Consider the following 26,569-nt stretch of genomic DNA (forward strand, 5'->3'; position numbering starts at 1 on the left):
CAAAAATAAGAACGTTAATTATTTCACAGAGGGCATTTTCACAAGACGTTTAGTGAAGGCTACATTTAAACTGTGATGCCATACTCCCTTAAGAATGCCCACATCAAGAACCCTGTCTTTTTTAGTGAGTAGGGCACAGGGAAGATCGCTTCAGATTGGTATTCGTCCACTATGAGCAGCATAGAGCTCGCGCTGTCACAGCCAGTGTTTTTGTTGATAGCGTCAAGCAGCCGCTCACGAGGAAGACGGTGTTTAATGAATTTATGCTTATTTAAACTGTAACGACAATACAGACGTGTTGGAAATACGCTCTACATTAAAAATGGGAAGACTAGGACACTTATTTATAGTTTTATTCTTTCACATTGCATTTGGTGTGGATTTCCAAATGGATTCAGGATCCGCGCACCGGGTGTATGTGAGGACTCCTGATTCCGCGAAAAGTCTTATCGGGACGAAGTCTGATGCAGATTTTGCTCTTCCTCATCATCACATTCAGAAAAGAAGCGTTGATCTTGGGTCAGATTCCTGTAATGGTTTGCGGGGATATGATACCACATTAAAAAGCAATACGCACAACGTAAGTTCACTTGGCAGCTCCATTTACAGCAGGCAGCGATGCAACCTCTGACTCAAAACCAAAACCTAGTGATCTGCCTACCTAGACGGAATCAATTTATCTGCGCAAACGCAGAACATTTTCTCTTAACTTTAGCCCGTTTGTTCCTAACATTTTAGGAAACGTTCTAGTTTATCTTTTATATTTAAAGACGTTCCGTTCCTGGACCCCACAATTGTTAGCAAGGAAATTCCTGTTAGTTTAGGAAGGCAGCTCACTAGAATTTGAGACAGAACCCATCTATCACGCTGGCTTTTGTTTAGCTCAAATGTATGGATGTCATGTCGTACAGTACAAATTCGTTTATTGTGAGGTAGCCGTTGTAAAATGTCGCATTCAAAATGCAAGTTTAAATTCTTAATGGAATATTTTGTAAAACTGAAATAACTTTATGAGTTAAGTGAGAATCGCTCGTGCTTTTCTGTAGCTCCTGTCATAGCACACAAAATAGTTTTTCTTTCATTTCTGTTTTTATAACTATTAAAATGTTGATTAGTTAGTGTTTAAAGTGTGTACTTCTAGATAGTAGTTTGACTTGCAGCAGTGCAGGACCAGTTAAACTGGTATTTCAACATGTTTTATGACAACCAGACAAAAAAAGTTGCCTTTTAACTCTATGCTAATTTATGATTAAACAATATGTTTATTTTACAAGCCTTTATATATAACATTACAGAATGGAAATAATAATAATAATGCTGACATAAGTTATTGCAGTACAAGGACTTTCTTTCTTGGAAATAGTTGTGGTTGTTTCTTGTCAGATGAGATGAAACATTCAAATATGTGTTTGAGGGTGAATCTTCACCTGCTTGACACATCAGCACTGTTCCACCAGTGTCATTTCCACCTCAACTACTTCCTCTGTCCGTCATCATAGAAGTGTCAAAGACTTTTCCCACAGAAAATGTTACCTAGTTATCACCAATTTAAGAAGTGGCAAGAGTTTGCAAGAGCAACCTCAGCTCTGTCAAACATCAGAAAAGGTTTTTTTCAAGAAACACTTGATGGGATTAGAAGATTTATCTGTTATTTTAAGGGTTTTGGATGCAGCTAAGACAAAGAAGTGAAAGTATTTTAGTCATTCTCTTTATTCAGATGCAGTGCGGATGTCTGTAAACCGTGTTTCATGTTGCACAGAAAGGGAGGTGCTTAACGTAGGAGTTCTTCAGAGTTAAGTTTGGCTGATTCTGAAACTCAGAAATGTTTGACACAATTAGTGAGATAAATCAAGATGTCAAGATATGTTGAGGATCTTCATGAAATTGTATTTGTAGTGTGCTGTAATAATTGCTCACAGCTTTTCTAAATTCCACAAAAATGTAAAACTTTTTAAAAAAAAAAAAAAATTAAAAATTTTTTTAACACCAGATGACCACAAAACCAGTTTCTATAGTCAAAATATTTTCACACACTCCCATCTTGTCAAACGAGATTTAGGATAGGAAAGTATACATGACACTCACACTGTGTTTAACAGTGTATGAAACCGTTTTAGTTCAAAAACAGTCATTTTGCTTTGTCTTCATGCAGATCAATGCTTTCTTCTGTGATGCCATTTTATAACTAATTGTAAAATGTTTTTAGACAATGTGAAAAGTACCATTTGCACTTCTCAATATATGTTTACTTGCATCATGATGAGTCTATTAATGTGTAACAACTATCTTGTTTCTTAACAAATATACTTGAGTCTTCCAAACTAAACATCTATTCCAAACAGGAGTTGGAAATGTAACACACTTAGAAATATCATCTTCAGTTTGGCAATTTATTCCTGTTTTGTACTCTGATATTTGTACCATCAGTTTTTGATCCCTCATCTTCATTTTCACAGGTGATTCTTGTTTTATTTTTGCTAGGTTTCCAATTCAGTATTTTAGTTAAGGTTACATTGTGTTTTGCATTGTCTGATAGTGTCTTTCTAGGACATGCAAAAATGCCTTTGTTGTCTGTGTAATAGCTATTATACTTTGTGGGATTTGTGTGACTCCCTGGCTTTTCTTTAGTATTAAAAAACAATCTCTTTTCAGTGGACTTTCCCTGATATAAGTGGAACGGTGTCTTTGGCTTGGGTAGGAGATGGAACTGGGGTGAGTTTCAGTTTTGATATGCTCTTTGTTTTGTATTATATTTGTGGACTAGAGGAGAAATTTAGACATTTAAATTGAGAATGTGAAGATAAAATCTTTCAATATAGCAGCCTAGTCCTGTCTCTAGAGGCCCTTTACAGACTGTGGTTAGCAATGCATCTTTGGTTAGAAGAGCTTCCGTCTAATCTTGGCCTGGAAATATTTAGATTGATGGTATCTCAGGCTTCCTAAGCAACCAGTTGGCCTGGTTGCTAGGGTGGTTAGAGTCACGTTGGGTTAACGTCCTCGTGGTCACTATAATGTGGTTCTCGCTCTCGGTGGGAGCGTGGTGAATTGTGTGTGGATGCCGCAGAGAATAGCGTGGGCCTCCAAACGCGCTAGCTCTCAGCGGTAACACGCTCAACAAGCTACGTAATAAGATGTGTGGATTGACTGTCTCAGAAATGGAGGCTACTAAGATTCGTCCTCCGCCAATTTCCCACCCAGATTGAGGCGAGTCACTACACCAACACGAGGACTTAGAGTGCATTGGGAATTGGGCATTCCAAATTGGGGAGAAAAGGGGAGTTCTGAAGGTTTTTGCCTATACTTGAGAAATAACTTGTGTTGTGTTGGAATCTCAGGTTGTGCTAGCCCTGACGACATTTCAGGTGCCACTTTACTTCCTGAGAGTCGGTCAGTCTAACCTCTATAGAAGGTGAGTGTTGCATCTCAGAAAGTTTTGAAGGATCTACATATTAATGGTGCCTTTGAGATTGTAACTCTCTCTCTCTCTCTCTCTCTCTCTCTCTCTCTCTCTCTCTCTCCCTCTGTGACAGTGAAAACTATGGGAAGTCATTTCAGGATGTTACAGAGCTCATCAACAACACCTTTATCAACACTGATTTTGGGATTGCTATCGGTCCTGAAAGCTCTGGCAAGGTGGGCAAGCCATATCATACTATTTTGTACAAACAAAATCTAGTGTTCCAGCTATTCTCTTACACAACACCCCCAAGTTCTTTTAGGGCTTCTGCTAAGCCCTGTAGCTGAATCAGTTTGTTGTGTTAAATATCTTTTTCAAGTTGCTGAATTTGCCTGAATACACCTGAATGCAGCATATCCAAGTAAAAATAATACCACACATTATGGATTTTTTTCACATATTCTGGCTTGAAACACAGAAGTAAACTATAGTTGGGTAAATTTTATAGAGATAAATGGGAAACCATTGTAAAAAAAAAAGTATTATGTGTTTCCAAAAGTGGAGATAGATAGTAGTTAGAAGCAAGAAAGACACCAAATTTACTGTCAATCCCTAAGCAGTTATATTTGAAACCCCATATCTCAGAAGTGTTGACTGTTTTTTTTAAGTCAGGGTAATGTAACACAAAAATAATGTTATAAATTAAAATTCCTTTCCTAATTAAAATTAAAACATTTGCTAAATTTATCCTGGTAAATTTGACAGTGCTAAAAATCCTACAGGCAGAAATGCTTCATCACAGTCTGTGAAAAGTGTCAGTTATTATTTATATGGTACAATCCAATGTGCTCCCTTACACTGAAGTGTAATTTGTGACAGCACTGAATTAGTAAAAGTCCTACTTTTCATTCCTTCAGGTAATCCTTACAGGAGATTCATCCAGAGGGAGTGGTGCCAGAATTTTTATTTCAAAAGACTTCGGGAAGACTTTTATCAACAAGGACTTGCCCTTCCACCCACTAATGCAGATAATGTACAATCCTAAAATCTCAGATGTGCTTGTGGCCATCAGCAACAAGGTGAGAGAGAGCTCTTATCAGTTATTTTTTTGTTATTGTTTCCTTATAGATTGAAACATTAGGGAACCATACTTTTAGGTAAATGAAAAGTTGTCGTGAGCCCTTTGAGCACTTTTATTCAGTTTTTGAAGATTCATTTATGGAGTTTGCATTTGTAAACATTCATTCAGAAATGACTACAAATTGCATTTTGTTTTCATTTTGGAAATATTCAGAACATTCTTATTTTATCTCAAAGTGAAGCATTAGGTTTCCTGAACTGATATTTATAAATGCAATTTTTATAATGTGCTTATCTAAATGATATGATAAAAGGTTAAATATCTTATACTTATGATTTAGAAACATTTTCCAAGTATATATTTTTTTGTAAAGCATAATTGTAAAAACAAGAGGAAAAAAGACATGCTTTGGTTGATAATGTTTTTTATGATTTTATTTTTTTTATTCTGATGCTTTCCAAGTGCCCCATTTAACATTATCAAAACATTGTCCTATTTCTGCTGTTTCAGAATGATCTTTGGATCTCTAAAGACTTTGGTGCAAAATGGACGAAAATTCATGAGATGGTGTGTGTTGTGAAATGGTAAGAGCCTTTTAAGTTATGGCACTATTAATAATTGTATAAAATAGGGGTGGAGTGCATTTATATAGTAGGAGGGCCTGTTTTGCTGTTCATTTTGACCAGCCAGTTTGGGGAGTTCTGGATTGTTCTTTTTACAGCTCATGTGAGGCTGCACATCCAGCGCACACTCTTAAAAAAACAAGCATGCAAATATGGCCACCATGGAAGCAAGGCGAGACATTCTCTGCTGAGTCACCCTGTTTTTCCACATGGATCAGCTGTCAAGTGTCCGAGGGAGCTCGGCTGCTCCAAATAAATTGCTACATCAAACATTAGTTGAATTCTCTTATTTTCTCAGCTTGAGTGATACACTCACACACTCTTAAAGGGATAGTTTAGCCCAAAAAAGAAAATGTTGTCATCATTTACTCACCCTCATGTGTTTGCAAACCCATTTGCAAACCCAAGCGTCTTTTTTACATACATGAAAGTGAATGGTGACTGAGGCTGTCAATGAGTCATTCTGCCTAACATATCCTTCTGTGTTCTGCCAAAGAAAGAAAGTCATATAAGTTTAGAACAACATAAGTATGAGTAAATGATAACAGAATTTTCATTATTGGGTGAACGATTCCTTTAATCGCTCTGGTTAGTTTATGTGCTTCAGCAGGGAACTATTGAGTTATCTTGACATGTAAGCTTGTGGCTTATCTTTAACTGGCACAATTGTTTGACCAAGGAAGCCAGATCTGCTTGGGTGCTCTGGTTTGTGTCCTGTGTATATTTGTTTTCTTCATTCCTGTGAACATGCCTAACTGTAGTTGTTAGATTAGTTGCATGCTCACTGCTCCCTACTGCCCTAAGGGTAACCTAGTTAAAATAAAATAAATAAAATAGACCGTCTCCCATATTTTTCGACTGACAGTATGAAAATAGCAATGGGAAAATGGGTGAAATCAGTCAGACTTCCTTTTGAGAGGTACAGAGTCTCTGGCATTAAACATTTATTTGACAAGGGCAAGGTCATACCCACTTACACACACACATATATATATATATATATATATATATATATAGATTATTGAGATTGATTAACATTAATGCCATTGTTGTAACTGGATATCTAGGATTGTCACAGATCAAGTTGCATTCATTTAAGACAAGCCTAGAGGAAGTGACTCAGGTTAAGGTGTTTTGATGTTGCCATGATGCCTTAAGGGATAGTTTCACCCAAAAAAGAAAATTCTGTCATCATTTACCCACTTTCATGTCGTTTCAAACCCGTATAACCCATATATTGTTCTTGCATGGAACACAAAAGGAGTTATCTTGCAGAATGTTCAAGCTGCTTCGTTCCTGGTCAACAATAACTTTCACTGTATAAATCAGAATGCTAATGAAAGTTAATGTTGACCAGGAACAGAGCAGCTTGTTCGTTCTGCTAGGGCTGGGCTATATGACGAAATACAATATTGTGACAACGATATAAAGTGTCAAATGATAGAGATTTTGCTATATTGTGTATATCGCAATATGTGGCTGTATCAAATGGGCTGGGCATTAAGTGAGACTGAGAAAGTGAAGAAACATGGAAAATCTGTATTTACCAGCACTCAACAATAAAGCGACTACCAAACAAGACTTTAATCATAAGTTAAAACCCACATAATGATGCAATCTGTTTACCACTTCAATATAAAGCAATAAATAGATATTTATTTTACCCAAGAAGATGCATTGTATTTATTTAATATTTATTTTCTTGTTTATTTTCATTGGATGTTTTTTATTAATGTATTAATTTCTTTGTTGCATTGTTTGAGAAGATCTTCAGTTTCTTGAGGAAATGTTATAATAATAATAATATTGGTCAATAATATTATTACAACATATCAGACTGAAAAATGGCATAATGTGAAATTTAGCCTTAATTTAACAACAGAAATGCTAATATTTCTATTAGCATACCATACAAAAAAACTAATCAGGAAACACATATGGTTAGGTTGATTTAACCATATTTGTTCCTGTTTTTATATATATATTTAATTTTGAGTATGTTTGTCAAATTCCAAATAAAGAGAAAATTATATAAGAGGAAGTAGTTTTCATTTAAAAAGTATGAGTCACTCCCTCGAAGCTTAAAAATAAGTAATTTGATCTTTTACAATCCCAGATAAACTGTTACATCAATGACATTAACTTTAATGCAGCATCAATCTCTATTCAACCAACTTCTTGGTGCATTGTTCCCCTTTTTTTTTGTGTGTGTCCCCTTTTCAAATTATGGTTTGTGAGGTGATAAACTATGTCTCCTTCTTGACATTTCAGCACAGCATGTTCTTTTTATGTTAGAAAATGACTAAACTGTGGTGAATTGAACTGAGTGCTGTTGTTTTATGTGATCTCAAGAGTTTAATCTCACGGATCAATTCTGGTGTCTCTCCTCCTCTCTTTACCACAGGGGAATAGATGCTCTGTTCTTCTCTGCCAATCTTAACGGATCCTGTTGTGAGTATTATTTCTTGCAGTGTTGATCTAAGGAATACGATAAGACAGTATAGTACAGGAATGCGTACTATACCGTCACTTGTCTTTGAGTGTGTGAATGTTCCAGTTTTATGAGTATTTCTGTTTGCGAGTCTTTGTGCATTATTACTGTTCTGTTGATTTACTCTGAAAGATCTTGCTCAACAAGAAGGATTTTTCTGCTGGCCTGGTCAGATTTGTACTTGTGGTTGCCCTGCCAACATTTTCACTGGCAAAAAAATAAAATTAATAAAAAAATAAATAAATAAATAAAATAAAAAATAAAAAAATATATATATATATATACTTCAAGACTATTCACAGATCATTCTTGCAATTTCAACAAAACCTCATCTATGGAACCTAGCTAGATAACTTTACCTTTTGATGACATATTTCAACAGCAGAAATCACAATAACAAAATGCAATACATCACAAAAATACAAATGGTTAGGTTTGCAATATATAAAAATGCATGCACATAATCAAGAAATTAAAATATAGTGACAATGCTGCACTTGACCAATAGGATAAGTGACAGTTCCACCAACTGTCCCAAAACTCTCACAACCTGGTCCACTTTTAAACTTCCTCATCATGATACAGTATTTAGCAATGTCTGCTTTTTTGCAAGGCGATTGCACCAGTGTCAAAGTAGATGATGCAGCAGCAATACCTTGGGTGGTGTTACTCAAGGGCACGTGAATAGTGTTCATTTAATATGTAGGGATATTAAACAGAAGCTTTTAGAATTGGAATTTAACATTCCACAGTGGATTTGAGTCAGCAAAGCTTGCATTATTGCTATAGAAAAGCACAACACCTCTACAGATCTGGATACTGTACAGTATATCAGCAAATCATAAAAGTAGGCCAGGTGCGTTTTTGTGGTTTAATGTTACTGTATTGTTGCTTTTGTGTTTTCAGATGATAGAGGGATGCTGGTCCTGAGGAGGTCAGTTGACCTTGGCGTCAACATAAAGACAGTCGCTGAAAGGATCTACTCCTTTGGGATTGGTGGACGCTTCCTGTTCATTTCAGTTATGACTGGAAGCATGATGGAGTCAGCAGCAGAGGTGTGTGAGAGTGCACCCTTAGTGTGTTTGTGTGGGTGTGTGTGTGTGTGTGTGTGTGTGTGTGTGTGTGTGTGTGTGTGTGTGTGTGTGTGTGAATAAATAAACACATGAATAAGTGTTATAAACACACAAACATGCATGATTGTTGACAACATGAGAGTGAGTAAATGACAGCACTGTCTTTTTAATGTGAACTATTCCTTAAATGAAAATGTAAAAGGGTTCCTTTGAAGGTTTAGGTGATAGGAAATAGATCAGTGCAAAAACAATAGTTAATGGAATGTTCTCACCAACGATATAAAAAAAACTTGTTTGTACTGTATGCATGTGTCCTTTAGGAGATAATGCGTTCAATACACGTATCAGTAGATAAAGGTGATTCGTGGAACATGGCCCAACTTCCTCCAGTCAGTCATGAGCAGTTCTACTCGATACTGGCAGCCAGTGATGAAATGGTCTTCATGCATGTGGATGAACCAGGAGGTCAGTGGTTCCTTTTGTTTAAGAATTTACAAATTATTACAATAATATTATATTATAATGATATATATGTATGCACTGATGAGCCAAAACATTATGATGACCCACAGACGAAGTGAATAACATCGATCATCTCCTAACAAGGCCACATGTCAAGGTCTAGGTAGATTAGCTGGTAAGCGAACAATCAGTTCTCATAGTCAACATATTGAATACAGGACAAATAGGCAGGAGTAAAGACATGAGTAACTTTGACAAGGGCCAAATTATTATGGCCAGACAACTGGGTCAGAGCACCTCTGAAATGTCAAGGCATTGGTGAGTACCTACCAACAGTGGTCTGAGGAGGGACAAACCACAAACCCGCGACAGGGTGTTGGACGCCCATGGCTCATCGATGCGCGTGGGCAGCAAAGGACATCCCATCTGGTCTGAGCCGACAGAAGGTCTACTGTGGCACAAGTCACAGAAAAGTTTAATGATGGTTACGGGAGGAATGTGTCACAACACACAGTGCATCGCACCCTGCTGCGTATGGGGCTGCATAGCCGCAGATCTGTCAGAGTGCCCATGATGACCCCTGTGTACCGTCTAAAGTGCCTACAGTGGGCATGTCGGAACTGGACATTGGAGAAGTGGAAGAAGGTCGTCTGGTCCGATGAGTCCTCTTTTACATCCCGTGTACGTGTGCGCTGTTTACCTGGGAAAGTGATGGCACCAGGATGCACTGTGGGAGTATGATGCTCTGGGCAATGTTCAATTTGCCACTTGCCACTTACTTTGTTGCAGACCAGGAACACCCCTTCATGGTAATGGTATTCCCTGATGTCAGTGGCCTCTTTCAGCAGAATATGCGCCCTGCCACACTGCACACATTGATCAGGAATGGTTTGAGTAACATGATGAAGAGTTTCATGTGTTGCCCAGTCCTCCAAATTCCCCAGATCTCAATCCGATTGAGCATCTACGAGATGTGCTGGACCAACAAGTCCGATACACGGCAGCTCCACCTCGCAACTTACAGGACTTGAAGGATTTACTGCTAACATCTTTGTGCCAGATACCAGAGCACACCTTCAGGGGTCTTGCCTCTGTGGGTTGGCGCTGTTTTGGCAGCACGCGGAGGACCAATAGCATTTTAGAAAGGTGGTCATAATCTTTTGGCTTATATGTGTATATTATGTACAATATATTATAAATATTAAATATAATAAATAAATATATTTAAATCAATATTTGGGTAGTAGATGAATAATATGAGCAAGAGATTTTTTTTATCAATATGGTTAATGTATATATATATATATATATATATATATATATATATATATATATATATATATATATATATATATATATATATATACTGTATATATTAATCATGTCGATTGAGAAAAACCTACCCAAACACTGATTTGAAATTTGAATTTTCCCTTATACTTTCCCATATTTATATATGAATGTATAAGGGAAAGTGTATATTTTCACCATTTTTTTTATTACCTTTTGCCTTCAGTTGTTAATTTTAACATATGACAAATACATTTTTAAAAAGTGTTCCTTCCACGTAAAAAATGCTATTTAATTTTTTTTTGTTTTGTTTTTATTATTATAGCATGTCACACTGCAGGACACATTAACTTCCCTAAAGTATTTCATGTCAACTTCCCATTTATATGATGGACATCAAATTATCTGTTTTTTTAAACTGTATCGTGTGTGTGTGTGTGTGTGTTTGTGTTTGTGTTTTTTCCAGACACTGGGTTTGGCACCATCTATGTGTCAGATGACAGGGGCACTATATATTCTAAGTCTCTCGAGCGCCATTTGTATACGACCATAGGAGGCGACACAGATTTCACGAACGTCACTTCACTCAGAGGAGTTTTCACTACTAGTGTCCTGGCTGAGGGTACGATTACTGTACATATAAGAAAAACTTAAACACACTTTTTCAAATCAACAGTTTAGGCCTTGAATGATCATTTGTGTGCTGGGCCTATGTCATTAGATAGACTGAGCTCTTAATTATCAGTCTTCTCTTTCTTCCTGCTGAAGATGGCTCTGTGCAGACTGTAATAACATTTGATCAGGGTGGAGAGTGGGTTCCTTTGAAGAAACCGGAGAACAGCCAGTGTGATTCTGCAAGCAAAGATAAAGAGAGGGTATGGCTTTTATCAATTCTACTCCCCAACATTAATTTGGGACAGTGGAACTGGGGATATGGCTTTGGCATGTCTGTGTTGTAAAGTGTTTGTGTTTTTGAGTGCTCTTACCTGTTGTTGTGATTCTCCTGTGCAGTGTAGTCTGCATATTCATGCCTCATACAGCACCTCCAAGAAGCTAAATGTTCCCATGCTGCCTTTGAGTGAACCCAATGCTATTGGACTCATCTTGGCACATGGTAATGCACACACACTACCTCTTGTGGTCTATGGACATAGATGGAAATAAGCATTGTTGCGTTTGTGATCTGAAACGTTTTTAGCAGCTGAAAACAACTCTTAAAATAAAATATATATATATTATTAATAATAATAATACACCTTTATAGTAGTATAGCACAGAGTGCTTCACATGAATATAAACAAGAACACATACAATGGTAATTTAACCCTTGTGCATCCTTGTGGACATTTTTGGCTTTTTCAGTTTTGTTTTTTTGATAACTTTGTCTGTGTTAATGCTAACTGCATAAAATTTCCACAGGTGTGAATTTTTATTGGAATTTTAATATTTCACCCTATTTTCTTTAAAAAAATATTTTTTGCACTAGTTACACAAAATACTCCCTCTTAGCGTCGTTTTGGACAAAAATGGCACATTGAAACCCATTAAAACTGCGATTTTTAATCCCAGTGCCATTTAACTATAAAATTATGCAATCTTGTTTAACATGCTTTCATTATGTTGGCAAGGCTTCAAAATTTACATTTTAAATATTTTTTACCAGATCGTGCCATTTTTTCAGGTTTGGCATATCATCGCTTTTGTTGTTGTTTTCTGCTGTTTTTGGCTTATGCATATTATAGAGCCAATTAGATACATTATGAATATATAATTGTGTGAGTGTGTTGGTATGGATTTCAGAGTGTGGTTTGTATGTGTCTGAGGCTCTAATAATAAAAATAAAAAAATTCTGTTTAGCATTTATTAAATTGAAAATAATTATAATTATTATATTTTTTATAAAAAACAACAGTGGCATTATGTAAACAAACCGGCGTTTAAAGTGTTAAAATTCAGAAAATAAATGAATGTTTGGTAATTATGATTAGAACTGATGCTGGTTAAAATATAAGTCAGTGAAAGTAGAAAAAATATTATTCTATAATATTTTTATGCCACTTTTTGACATGGCCATTTTTGTCCATTATGGACCTAAGTGGTAGCTTTTTTTAAATCAGATACTGCATAAAAAATATGAAAGCATCAAAATGAATGTTGTTGTTAATCATTGACATATCCGAGGCTCTAATAATCAAAGAAAAAAAATTCTGCTTAGCATCTATTAAATTGAAAATAATTACTATTTTTCATTTTTTCCTAAAAAAACAACAGTGGCATTATGTAAACAAACCAGCGTTTAAAGGGTTAAAATTCTAAAAATGAAAGAATGTTTGGGCATTATGATTAGAGCTGATGCTGGTTAAAAAAATTATGTCAGTGAAAGTGGGAAAAAATATAAATCTATAATATCTTTATGACAGTTTTTGGACATGGCCGTTTTTGTCCATAATGAACCTATGTGTAACTTTTTTTAATTGATGCACAAGGGTTAAGAAATAGATAAATAAGATTGTTTCTGTCATGATAGAAATATAAGAAAATAGACAATATCTCAACTATTCAAATATTATAGTTATGAGTAATTGTAAAAATAGGTTTTGAAATTAGACTAACGAATGATTTCAATGATAATTGTCAGTTTTGTATATGTGAGTGTTTCATATATGCATGTAGTCACAGATATTGCACATAGATAAATCAGATTCTTACATGGTAAGTACAGTGATGATATACTGTAAGTGTAATGAGATGCTTTAAGATAGGCAACAGGGCCACCTTAAATAAATCTGAAGACAATGTACTTACTGCTCCATGGTATGACACAATACACCCTTTTAAACATTAACATTAAAAACTTTCATACACTTTCTAATCTTGCTTTCTTTTTTTAGGCAGTGTTGGTGATGCAATTTCATTAATGACTCCTGATGTGTTTGTATCTGATGATGGTGGCTACACCTGGCTGCAAGCTCTGAAGGGTCCGCACCACTATGCTATTCTGGACTCAGGAGGCCTGTTGGTGGCCGTGGAACACAATATAGCCATACCCATCTCTGAGATCAAGTGAGTATCCTCACTTTCTGTAGGGCCTGTGGACAGTGTGATGATTACACACAGTCCTGGGACAGACAGAATTCCATAGTGACATTAAGGTTCTTATGAAAGACTGAGATTTGAAGCTCTTCAGTTTCTACTTCACAGAGTGCATGCATACATGTTTTGGATTTGTGTTTCCTGAGAAAATAAAGTGACCGCAGAAAGTATTTGGAAACTTAAGTTCAACCAAAAATAAAAATTCTCTCATCATTTACTCACCCTCATGTCATCCCAGATGTGTATGACTTTTTTCTTCTGCAGAAAAAAATTAAGATTTTTAGAAGAATATCTCAGCTCTGTTTGCCCATACAATGAAAGTGAATGTTGTACAGAACTTTGAAGCTCCAAAAAGCACATTAAGCCTGCAAAGTAATCCATAAGACTACAGTGGTTAAATCAATGTCTTCAGAAGTGATGTATTAGGTGTGGGTGAGAAATAAATCAAAATTCAAATCAGTTTTTACAATAAACCTCCACCTTTGACAAGCCCCGACCACTATGTGGCAATATGCAGAAAGAATGTGAATCGCAGAAAAATAATGAAGAATGTGGAAGTGAAACTGAAGATTTACAGTAAAAAAGGACTTTAAATATTGATCTATTTCTCACCAACACCTATCATATCACTTCTGAAGACATTGATTTAACCTCTGCAGTTGTACGGATTACTTTTATGCTGCCTTTATGTGCTTTTTGAGCTTTAGGCCACCATTCACTTGCATTGTATGGATCTACAGAGTTGAGATATTCTCCTAAAAATCTTAGTTAGTGTTCAACAGAAGAAAGAAAGTCATACACATCTGGAATGGCATTAGGGTGATTAAATGATTTTCACACCTTTATGCTTATTTTCAGCATAGCACAGATTTCAAGCAAAAAATAAAACGTTTGAAATAATTATGAAACAGATGCACCGAAAACACTCGCTCCTCGCATGGCATCATGTGACTCTCAAATTAAAATCAGTTTAAGGTTTTCTAAATTTCTAATTTCTTTTTTTCTTTGTTATTCATAATTTTGTACAGCATCTCCTAGGAGTCTTCTTTTAAAAGAAACCATTTTATTTTGATGAGCCACCAGTTTAAGTAGTTCACCTAAAAATTTTAAATTGACTTTTACTCACTCATTTACTGACCCTTATGTTGTTCAAAACCCACATGCTGTTACCTTTTCTTGGAACATAAAAATAGATATTTAAAGCAGCTTAATTCCATAGAATAACAGTTTATAGTGACCGGGAGCTGTCAAGTTTCAAAAAGGACAAACACTATAAAGCACTATTAAATGTTTAGTATAAAGACATCATAAAATCCATATGACTCCTGCACTATATTCCAAGATTTTCTGGGGCCACAAAACAGCTTAGTGTTGTATGGACTACTTTTATGGTATATTAATATATTTATTTTTTTCCTTTGGACCTTGACTGTAGTGCTCAAAATTAAATGTGTTTGTATGTAAAAGAGCATCATTGGGATTCTTGAAAAAAATATTGTGTTAAGATCCTTCTGGGGAAAAAAACACAATGAGGGACAACTTGATGGCAGTAAATAATTTTTTATATTTTTTTTTGCTAGCCAGCTGACATAGTCATGCCATTTTAGTGATACATCAGTGCTGAAAAGAAATGCAAATTATAGTCATCTTTTCTTTGATACAGCAGAAAAAAGAAAGAAAAGATTACTAAAACAGGCAAATTACTAGCAATGTAGACACAGTGGTAGCCCTTGTATTGTGTGAACTTCTGTGTCCAAAACAAATAATATTTTAAAACCAAAAATTATAAAAATGTTGGGCCTTTATCGCATTTAAATCCTTTATTCAGAAAATGATTGCATTCAGAGTCTTTACTATTTTAAAGGACCAAAGAGGACAATTATATTTGTGACCACAATACCCACGACCCCCCACCCCCAAAATGTTTTTTCCCCTGCCATTGATCAAGACATGGTTACAGTGTTGCAGAGTGGTAATCACTATAGCACGCAAGCAGAGAGGAGCAGTCTATTTAATTTTTATGACGTTTTTTTGCACCTGAACTGCATTCGAATATACATCTTGATGTAATTCTTCCTCATGATCACGCAGTGTATTTTCATGAGCTGAATGGGAGGGTAAACACTATTAAAGTGTGACGAGACTCACGTTGCGCTTGCTAGCCATTTGCGCATCACAAGCCAATAAACTATTTAGCCCTTTTTGGTTAATCGCACCTGCAAAATCTAAAATTTTATTTCCAGGTTTAATTAATATTTTGAATAGACTTGAAAAGAGTTTTGAACCCCATGATGTGGGTTTGTTTCTCTTTCAATCATTTAATGTAATTTTGAGTGTGACCATGGTTGTTACCTTGCACCCCCACTTTTGGTGAGGAATGTGGTAAATAGCATACCCAAAATAAAAGGTTTACTGCTTATGAGTCCCTCTGACTACACACATAATCAAGGTATCTTTAGATCACTTGAGACTTAACTATGAAATCTTAAAAATTACTGTTACAATCTGTTACTAACACAGAGATAAGTATCACCCAGTGTCATCCGCGCAGCCTGAATAAAGCAACGCGGGCGCGTTTACTGACACGATTAACAGAACATGAAGCGCTGCCAGTTCGTGATGCGTGAATTGTTTGCACATGCTGTACGAGTCTGTTGGGTAAACTGAAGTCTTGTCACATTTAAACTTTTTGTTTAGCCTCCCATTCAGCTTATGAAAACATGCTGTGTGATCATGAGGAATGATTACATCAAGATGTATATTGGAATGCAGGTGCGGAATTTCATATGAATAAAATAGTCAACTCCTCTTGTCGTTGCTGGTGTGCCAGTGATTACCCCTCCACATGCCAATGCTGGCACGCGTACCATAGGTTGCTGACCCCTGCTCTAGAATTTACTCAGAATGGTGCCTAAAACAAAAAACATCAAGTGAGGGGCAGTTCTGTAAAGAGGTCAACAGAGAATGGTCAGACTGGTTCAAACCTTCAAAGTCTACGGTAACTCAGATAAACGCTCTGTACAATTGTGCTCAGAAGAATAAAATCTCAGAATACTATTCTGGGAATAGAATACTATTCTGAGATTTGGCACTGTTTTGGTGGCACGAGGGGGACCTACACAATATTAGGCAGGTGGTTTTAATGTTGTGGCTGATTGGTGTATATTGTTCAAAATTAAGACAATGTATTTGTATTCTCTCTTTTTGTTAAACTGGAACATGGCCATATTTAATGTGGTTACTCATGGACACTTGTGGGAACTTCAGTGAAACCGACTTCATCCATTAAAGATTACCAGTTTAAAAATGTTTGAATATGTTTTTGTGTCTCTTCAGGTTTTCTACCGATGAGGGGCAATGTTGGCATGTTTATAAGTTCACCCAGACGCCGATGTACTTCACAGGGTTGGCCTCAGAGCCTGGCGCCCGCTCAGTGAACGTCAGTCTCTGGGGTTATGAAGATGCTTTGATCAGCCACTGGGTAACTTACACCATTGACTTTAGAGACCTGCTGACTCATAACTGTGAGTGACCAGTTTTGTTTGGACCACACAAAATTAAAGGCATGTTACACTTTACATAATTCAGTTACCTTAAACATAATCTTCCCTCACTGCCTTTTTCTGGTTGTTTTCCAGGCACCGCAAATGATTATGTCCAGTGGCTGGCTCACTCTGATGATATCAGCGACCCGGAAGATGGCTGCATGCTGGGTTATAAGGAGCGCTTCCTTCGTGTGAGAAAGGACTCAGTTTGCTGGATTGGCAGGGATTATGTAGTCACCAAGCAGCACACGCCATGCCGCTGCACGCTGGATGACTTCCTGTGGTGAGTGTGAACCAAAGTTATTCCTTTTTTTTTATACTATATTTAATTTGAGTTTAATTTAGTTTTGGACTGTTAGTATTTATTTTATGGACACACTAACTTTTGTTTACATTTTGTTAAATACAATGAATATAAACTTACAGTCAGTCCAAAATTCTGTGAAAACTAGTGAAAATTTTAATTTTTATTTTTAAATATATATATATAATTTCTAGTTTAACACTACACAATTTTGCATCACAAATTGTATTAAAAGCATTGCAATTTGAGTGAAAATTTTACATGAATATCAGAATTTATTAGTATTTGGAATATCCTTCTTCTGCTTTGATGACAGCTTGCACTTGAGCTGAGACGGACTATACAAGTTAATAAAATTAGAAAAATTATTAGATTTTCAATGTGGCCTCAGGATTTTCAAAGTATAGAAAGACAGCTTTTTGAGTTTGATGTCAAAAAGGTTTTGCACACTTCATGTTGTTTCTCTTGTTTGCTATTACTTGTAGTGACTTTGGATACTACCGTACAGAGAACAGCTCAAAATGTATTGAACAGGCTGATCTCAAAGGCCATGATTTGGATATCTGCATCAATGGCGAAAAGGAACAGCTACAGACCAGCGGGTAATGCCCTATTTTAACTATTGTTACTATTGTTGAGTGCTGGGCAAAGTGACAAAATGACTGCCAATCAGAATATTTTGTTAGTGTTGAATATATAAAAAAGATTTAAACTCTGATTTTGCGCTGCCACCTGCTATTTTTCACACTCAAATGTATATGTATACCATTCACCCACTGTGGACTAATTGCAACTAACTGGTCTAATTTTCTCCCCCCAAATAATACAAAAAAAGACCCCAATTATTCATAAATAAAATTGTAATGTATGGGTTTATAATCTTATGAATCAATTTTAAATTGAATTTCCCCCCAAATTTGCAACCATGTAATTTTGCTTCTGTTCATGCTATCTCACTCTGAAGTCTTATTTAGTTCTACGAGATGGCAGCAAACACTTTTTTTTCTCTATCACATTCCACAACAATATACTGATCTTTAATGTAATTGACACTATGACACATTTTAGCCCTCACATATATGCTCATCCATAGACATTCAGTCTAATTTTCAGTTTATGCACCACCCTCATTGTTTCATCAAATATCTCGGCCTCTGAGTGGACTAGAAGCTCAAGTCATTAGAAACCTGAGATCCTCATCTTTGAAGATATATACATTTACATATACATACATATACAAAAGAAAACATATTTTTATGAAAATTTGTTTAGCATGCTTTTCCAGTTGGATGGCTTTTTTTGTTCTGGACATTAAGTTAAAACATTATTCAGCCAAGCAAGCTCACAGAAAAGAAAAAATGGCATATTTTTTAGACAACTGCCTAAGGTAAAAGCAGATGTGAAGTTTTTAGCTATTTGGGGCCTATAGCAGCGATGATCTATATACTTTATATGCATACAAGAGACGTGTGTATTTGATGACTTGAAATCATATTTAATTTTGTGATTCTTTTGAAAATCTTTCCAACTGTGGTATTAGGTCAACAAAATAAACTGTCACAGTCATATTACTAAGAATGAGAGCTTTCATTTGATATATGACTTGTCAATTTAAGTGCCATGTGAAAGACTTTTGTATTCATGTTAATATTGCTACCCCATTACCTCTAGGGGGCACTAATTTGCGTCGCAAATGCAGGCTTTATTTTGTTATTTTGTGTAACATAAATGCAAAAGTTATGGTAATCTCTGAAAAGTTCAGATTCTAAGCTTTCAAACGATACCTCATATGCAGTGCATTTAAAGTCTAGGCCTTCAATGTGATTCATGCCATTAAGAAAACACAGTTTCACAGTGAATAAGACACACTATGCCTTTGGGCATCATACATTATGTTGCAGCTCACAGTAATAATACCAATTGACATTTTAAAAACATGTCCATGCACTAAAGCCAGAACTTGAAATAACACTTAATGCTCGTCTCCCAAACAGACATTCAATAATCATAATTTTCATACGAATCTACCAATGAGGTCTATAATACCTGGGAAAATCTATCTAATAATATTTGTGATTTAAATGTTGCTTGCAATAAATGAAGTTTCGTCAGTGTACACGGTCATGCTCTGTTCCAGTCAAGTTGGATGTGGGATATTCCTAATTGATATCTCTAACCATAAATGCATTCCATTCCCCGATATTCAGAACTGCAACGCTCCCGTTAGCTTAGCAGGGGTTTGACTCTCATTAGAGACTGATAAACAATGCTGCAGCACTAGCATTTGTGTTTCAGGTGTTCTATTATCAAAAGAGATTATAATGTTTTATACACCGGTTTCTGCAGGCATTTGTAAAACAAGCTTTAATATCATGTAATGTGGAAACAAACTCATTTATTGATATTACATATTAAAGTGAATGTTTATCACTTACTTTGTATCTCTCCCTGAGTGTCGACATGTTTGTGTGACATCATGCCCCTGCATCTCGGCAAAATCAGAGTTGAGAATTTCTGCACGAGGCTACAAGTTGGAATTCTGACTTAAAGATGCATTCCATTGCACTTTTCGTAGTAGGAAGTTGTAAAATCCGACTTTGAGTTGAATGGAACGCAGCACTACTTTTCATAACTTGATCCGACACTGAATGCTCCAGCAGCCTAATTTACACTTAGAAAACTCCTGATGTTGCTTTAACAATGCAAAAACACTTACCAATTTACTTGAGGTGAAAATCAGTCCTCCTTTCCTGTTTAATAAATCAATTGCACAATCATGCAGAACATCTTTAAATCCATAAGGATCTCTTTCTCAACAGCAATACCAGCAGTGATGACAGCCGACTCGTCAGACAGCTTGATCTTACACTTTTCACTCTTGAATTACGTACATCATTTAAAGCGTGATTGTGTCATTAAAGGCCAGCTAGAAGACCTCGACTGGGACATATCCTAAAGATCACACCCACCGAGAACAAATAAATCAATCTGATTGGCTGATAAATCTGACAATCTGACTTTAGTTGCTCATTCATTTGCACTATTGAGGGATTCTGTGGAAATTCTGAAGGCCTGAGAGGGTGGCGCTCAGTCTCACTATCTGCTTCGGCCTCGGGCATGCGATTTGTGAAACAGTTGTCACACTTTGTTGTAAGCATTAAGGAATCAATTCTGATTGCATAAACTTTTTTCTCTATTTGTTTGTAGATTAATTAAGAGTGGTATGTGATTATAAACACATAGGCAAAAAGGTGTATTGAGAATGAAAGGATGAAAAATATTTATTTATTTGGCATGTTGGGCCAGCAGAGAAGGCTTTGCTGGCTCTGAGAAATCGCCACTGCTCATATGCCTGACCTATGTATACGGGGACGTTTTAAGTGTAAACTTCTTTCGCGATATAGCGCTCTGTGTGGATACAGAAAACATCACATGACTTTATTTGGATGCAGACGGCCAGCAATGCATGAGGATACAATGTGGCAGTTGTTTCCTTGATGTTTGTAGTTAAGATTATCACAGTAAATCTGTGTCTGTCTGTTAACAGGTACCGAAAGATTCCGGGTGATAAATGTGAAGGAGGGCAACAACCAGAAAGAAAAGTGATTGACCTGAGGAAGAAATGCGTCAGCAATCTGCTGGACACTCAACAGATGGTGAGGCCACACTAAACCTGTGCTGTTTAACTTGAATGATTTACTGCCCTACTGAATGTGTGAATGATTTATTTAAAGTTACTGTAAGTGTTCTTTGTGTGGAATAATGCCTGATTCATACATACTCTGTGAAAAGGGGCGTGAGCAGTGCAGTCGCTTTGGTGTCTGTGTCTTCTGCAAGACAGAGCTGCAGCTGTGTGCAGAAAAACGTTATCTCTAGGTTCCTATGGCAAATATTTTCTTTCATAAGGCCATAAGTTATAATTTTTGAAACGGGGAAGGAGGTAATCTATACCTCCACAATCAGTCGGGTATCATCCTTTGTTGTGGCCTTGCAAAGCCAAATGAGGTAAATTGTTGCTTCAAAGAAATCAGTGGGCAGTAATGTCCACTTGTTTATCAGCATACTTGATCGTGATTGGTTAATGTTGTAAAGCCTAATCTGTGCACCCACTTTATATATACATAACACGGGCAAAAGTACTGCAGTTTATTTATTCTTTCCTTTATTTAGTTGTTTTGTGTTTGATTCTATGCAGACCTATATTGTAGTGTATTGTTGGTTCTGTTTAAATCTTTTTTATTAGCTTTTTTGTCTTTACTATAATCTCCTGTTTTGTGTGTGTGTTTTTTCTGCACCAAGAGCCGTTGAGTTCAGCGTTAGAGGCGTGGTAAAAATAGGCTCAACGGCGAAAATCTCCGCTCACTGCTGCGTCTGGGACGCTTCTGGGATGCTTCACGTCGCGGCTTGTGCTCGCAATGTGAAGGCTGTTATTTGTTAATATTGCTGCCGAAACTAAATTGAGCTGCTCATGGTCCACTAACACCCTGCTAACAAGAGTATATGTGAATCAGCCCTTATACTCAAATGACAAATCTCACTGAAACTGGTGACCTGAGAAATAACACCTGTCTCTGTGACAGCCCTAGGTTGTGTATACAGCAAAAAACTAAAAAAAGCAGACAATCACACAATCAGTAACCTTAATTCTCTAGAAAGACTATTAAGTTATAATAATATCTGTTTAATATATTTAACAAAGCAAAATCTTTCAAGTACTCTCTAGTGTATGCACACCCCTGGTTGGGACTAACTAACCTACAGCACATTTTACAATCAGTTGGATTAATAATATATTGAATTCAAGATAAGACGGGTTTATATATGTTTAACTTTGGTTAATAATATGCATGTATTTGTATGGAAGCATTAAACCTTCTCTTCTAACACTCATGCACCTCTGTTTTCCCCTGTAATCCAGACAGATAAACCTACCTCACATATTGCCCCTGTCATTGCAATCGTCACAGCCGTCCTGCTTATCAGTGTAGTGTTTGGAGTTCTCTTTGTAAGGAAATATGTTTGTGGTGGAAGGTAAGTTTGTTCTACAAACCTTTTAAGTGGTACGCATGTGTTCTGTGCTAAAGTAAATATTCTATGTTCTGTGTCCTTTATTTTGCAGGGTCCTGGTACACAGATACTCAGTTTTACAGCATAATGTGGAAGCCAATGGTGTAGATGAGCCACTGGAAACAGATGTGACTGGAGCACCTAAGAATGATTTCCATGACGATTCAGATGAGGTACAGATTATGTTAGCAAACTAACATCTCACACTAAAAACTACACCTAAACTTCTGGCTTATTATACTCTTTAGATATAATATGCTTTAATCAAATTGAAATGGATATAGACCTGTAAAGAAGTCAATGGAAAGGAGGAGGCGAGAACCGGCTTTTCAATATAAATAATAGTTTAATATAAAACTTAAACAGAAGACACAAACACACATGAAGGAAACTATCTCTCTCTCCCGCATAATCCTCCGCAGTCTGCCTTTATTCCTCTCGGAGGCTTAATTAGCCTGTGTATAATCAGGACCCAGCCCCGCCTTGCCACAAGACCATTTGAAGATGGTTAAAGGAAGTGATGTTTTTTTGTTCCTTGAAAAGTTCCTGCTAGTTGTGAGCTCCAAACAGCATTAATCACCCTCCAAAGGGCAATTTGAAGGAGGAACAATCATAATAGTCATGCTATAAGATTGCTTCATAGTGACTTTAACACGATTGCTAAGCTCCACAAGTCATTTACTTTGACATTTAGTCATTTAGCAGATGCTTTTTGTCCAGTACAAATAAAAGTATTTTAATCATTAAAAAAATGAATCCTTACCTTGTCCGCGGGTCACGCAGACTGACACAGCTTTATTGAACGGCTTTGTAAAGGTGTTCAATGGAAAGGAGGAGGCGAGAACTGGCTTGGCAATATAAATAATAGTTTTAATGAGAAACTTAAAAGACAAACACACACATGACGGATATGTCTGTAAACTATCTCTCTCTCCTCGCACCACCGTCTGCCATCGGCCTTTATCCCTCTCGGAGGCTTAATTAGCCTGATAAGGGACCGGGTGTGTATAATCACAACCCGGCCCTGCCCTCCGCCCTGCTACAGGCTTATTTAGCAGAGACGGGTCACTTCTATAAAAATCAATTGTGAAATTGGAATGCCCAGCGATCAATGGGTGTAGAAAGCAAATCCCGCCTTACAGGAGCCAATCACCTTTTAGATACAGATGTCATCTTTCAAGCAACTCGAGAACGCACATGTGCATTAGCTATACCAGGGGCGTAGCAGGTATTTTAAAAGTGAGGAGGACACAGATGTCAGTAGGTGGCTCGCACAGACCCAAAACTTACAGTGCAGTATTGACATTTTACAGTATATATTAATATATAAGTATAAGTATTATATTAATGTATACATATTATTTACTTTTAATTTTTGTAGTGTTTTAAATATTTAAGTATTGCAAAATTATTGTAAAATTTGACAATAAAAGACTGGGCACAAGCTGGTCCTCATTACATTATTGAATCAACTGCAATAATGACAATTGTGCATGTGCACAAATGTATTTTTACTCTGTGCTTGTGCATTGTGGGATTTAAACGTATCCAAATCTCAAGTGTTTTGACTACGTTCACTAAATTTGTTCAGATTCATTTTATGATTCAGTGACCATTTCTGGTGATGCCAGAAGGTGGTGACAAATGAGTGTCTTGTGTGAAATTAGACACTGAATCAACAACGATCAAAAGGATTTAATCCTTTAAAATTTGTATGTCTACAGACCTATAAAAGAGACTTGGAAATGCTGTGCATTGAACAAGCACTACGCGGACACCTTTTACGGTTGCACACTGTCACCATGTCAACAACCGAGTTTGACAAAGATTTTGCACTATTTTAAGGTTACTTATCAAATGTAAGCAAATTTGTGATATTGGCCTTGCTAGTACAAAGAGCTGACATACTGACATTACAGCAAAAAGGGAACTTTGCAAAATTCTAAAAATAAGTTTTTAAATATTTCAGTTTTTTTACTTGACTTAAACTGATAATACAATTTGTAATGAAGAAAATTTTATTAGAAAAGATTGCAAAACATTAACATTTTCACCAGTGATCTCAGACTGTTTGAACCCACTGTATACTGTTAAAAACAAATTGCCAGGTAACACAAAAAAATTGTGCTTCATGTGGCAACTTATAAATCAACTGGTGAAATTTATTTTTTCTGACTAAATCACCCTGACAAATTAGGTTACACCAAAAAGTCATTTTTATGGCTTACAGTTGATCAAGTAGAACAGATCTTTGTGGTAACAGTTGCAGGTTACCACTTTATTGAATTATTATTATTTTTTTGGCAAGAATTTTATGAGATTTTAATGATCTTGTTAAATGATTTTTTGTAGGACATTCTGGAGTAAAGTGGAGAGGAGCTACTCTTCCTGTCCTTCAGGCATTACTGCTGCTGTCTCGTCCTTCTACTAATGCACCAACCAGCTGTCTCCTTTTTCAAACTTCCAAATCTACCAGCTAACGTCACGCACTTCCTGCTTCTCGACCAATGGGAGGGAACCTTATTGCTTTTCCTCCAAAAGGTGGGGATTGTAAGGATGCTATTCTTATGAAATAAGTGTCTTATCAATGTTCCTCTTATTATACTGGTAAATTATCTGAAGCAGTGTTGATGCTCATTGACCCCACCCATGGGCCTGACTTTACTTTGCTTAAATGAGTTCACATTTACTACAAAGTGGTAGTAGTACCACATCTGTATAAAGGGGGGGCATGCACATCAAAGTCTCTATTTTCTTTGGCAATATGGGCTTTTGGGATTGATGTTCAAATTTATGTTTGATGTGACTCAATTGGGTACTTGTTATTTGTTTACTTTTTATGTACAAATTCTCTTACATCAGATGAGCTATACATACAGGTCATTCCCACAGCGATGTCAGATTTTGAAATGGTTTAGTTCTGCAGAAGAGGTTGTTCTATCAATAGCATCAGGAGTCAATGCAAATGAATCATATCACATTTACATGTCATTCAAGCAAATAAACTCCTGAGTATCAGAGATGTATGATTTTAAATACTGTGCTACTTATTACTAGCTGTGTTCATTACTATCATAATAGTAAGGTCTGCTGTCCAAACATTAGGACAATGCTCACTTTCCTGTAAGCCATCAGGTGCTTTAATGAATATAGCAATAAAATGGAGAGAAACAGCTAATTGCATGCATATTTTTTAAGATTTGACTTCACAACAAAGGGAGAATATTATAATTTAAGATTTTTAAACATAATTTACCTGAAACTGCAGAAATATTGTATTTTAGGCTGTTGACTTATTTAGAGAAATAACTAGAATGTGGAGATAATTTTGACAGTTTTGTAAATAAGCTACTGTACAATTTGAAGTGATTTAATACATGAGGTGAATTAAATTTGATAAAAAATCTAATTTTTATTAACATAACATCATGAAAGCGATGACGCAGATGCATGTAAAATAAATAGTTATAATTTGTGTAAAATCTTTCACATTTTCCCAAGTTCTGTAGTTCACAAAATGGTTCACTTAGCTTGCAACATTTTCGTGTTTCTGATTTCTTGTATCAGCATTTGTATGGAGACCGAGTAGCCACACAATTAGTTGCAATCATTTTCATTTGTGTGCAGCAAGCGACAGCTGAGAACAGATGCAGTGGCCTGAACTCTTTGATCATATAATTTCATTTTGAATATTCATATGCAATAGAAGGATTTAGCAACTTTCAATTGGTAATTTCTGTATGGATAATTGTTTCAAGTCTGATGCAATGCGTGTTTTCTAGGAAGTGTGTATTTAAATATCAGCTCCACAGTGAAAAGCCATTTTTCCAATTCTCTGGTAGTTTAATTGTTTAGTTACACATGCCTAATTAAAAAATCTCTTATTTTCTCAGAGAAAGAAATCTCATTTACAAAGACTCATTTAAAAGTTTATTATAAAGCATTATAAAGTTTTTTTTTTTTTTTTTAATAGTTTCTTAAGTTGTAAAAAAATGTAAGACTAGTGTACGTTTTGATTCATGCATGGAGGCAGTTTGTGCCTTCTAATGAAATGTCAAGCTCATCTTCAATAATTCAAGGTCAAGATCTAATTTCTGAAAGAATGACCAGTGTTGGTGACATGAGCTTAGACAAACAGTTCAT

The 26,569-nt window shown here is 36.1% G+C and overlaps 1 protein-coding gene across 1 annotated transcript; it reads left to right on the plus strand.

Moving 5' to 3' along the window:
* On the plus strand, positions 1 to 24,926 carry LOC127630845 (sortilin-like). Its single transcript, XM_052108665.1, has 20 exons — positions 1 to 580; positions 2,653 to 2,712; positions 3,336 to 3,409; positions 3,531 to 3,633; positions 4,315 to 4,476; positions 4,989 to 5,062; positions 7,506 to 7,552; positions 8,499 to 8,647; positions 8,986 to 9,130; positions 10,884 to 11,039; positions 11,186 to 11,292; positions 11,429 to 11,531; positions 13,309 to 13,480; positions 16,847 to 17,034; positions 17,149 to 17,338; positions 17,845 to 17,961; positions 20,907 to 21,015; positions 22,278 to 22,390; positions 22,479 to 22,599; positions 24,779 to 24,926. The coding sequence occupies exons 1-20, from the start codon at positions 323 to 325 to the stop codon at positions 24,791 to 24,793; spliced, it is 2,463 nt and encodes an 820-aa protein (XP_051964625.1). The 5' UTR covers positions 1 to 322; the 3' UTR covers positions 24,794 to 24,926.
* The last annotated feature ends 1,643 nt before the right edge of the window (positions 24,927 to 26,569 follow it).

The sequence above is a fragment of the Xyrauchen texanus genome, chromosome 37 (genome assembly GCF_025860055.1).
Source record: "Xyrauchen texanus isolate HMW12.3.18 chromosome 37, RBS_HiC_50CHRs, whole genome shotgun sequence".
NCBI classification, from domain to species: domain Eukaryota; kingdom Metazoa; phylum Chordata; class Actinopteri; order Cypriniformes; family Catostomidae; genus Xyrauchen; species Xyrauchen texanus.

Coding starts and splice junctions, on each gene's coding strand:
- LOC127630845 (XM_052108665.1), top strand. CDS start 323: ATGGGAAGACTAGGACACTTATTTATAGTTTTATTCTTTCACATTGCA. Junction 3,634..4,314: donor GTCCTGAAAGCTCTGGCAAG/GTGGGCAAGCCA, acceptor TCATTCCTTCAG/GTAATCCTTACAGGAGATTC. Junction 17,962..20,906: donor GAACAGCTACAGACCAGCGG/GTAATGCCCTAT, acceptor GTCTGTTAACAG/GTACCGAAAGATTCCGGGTG.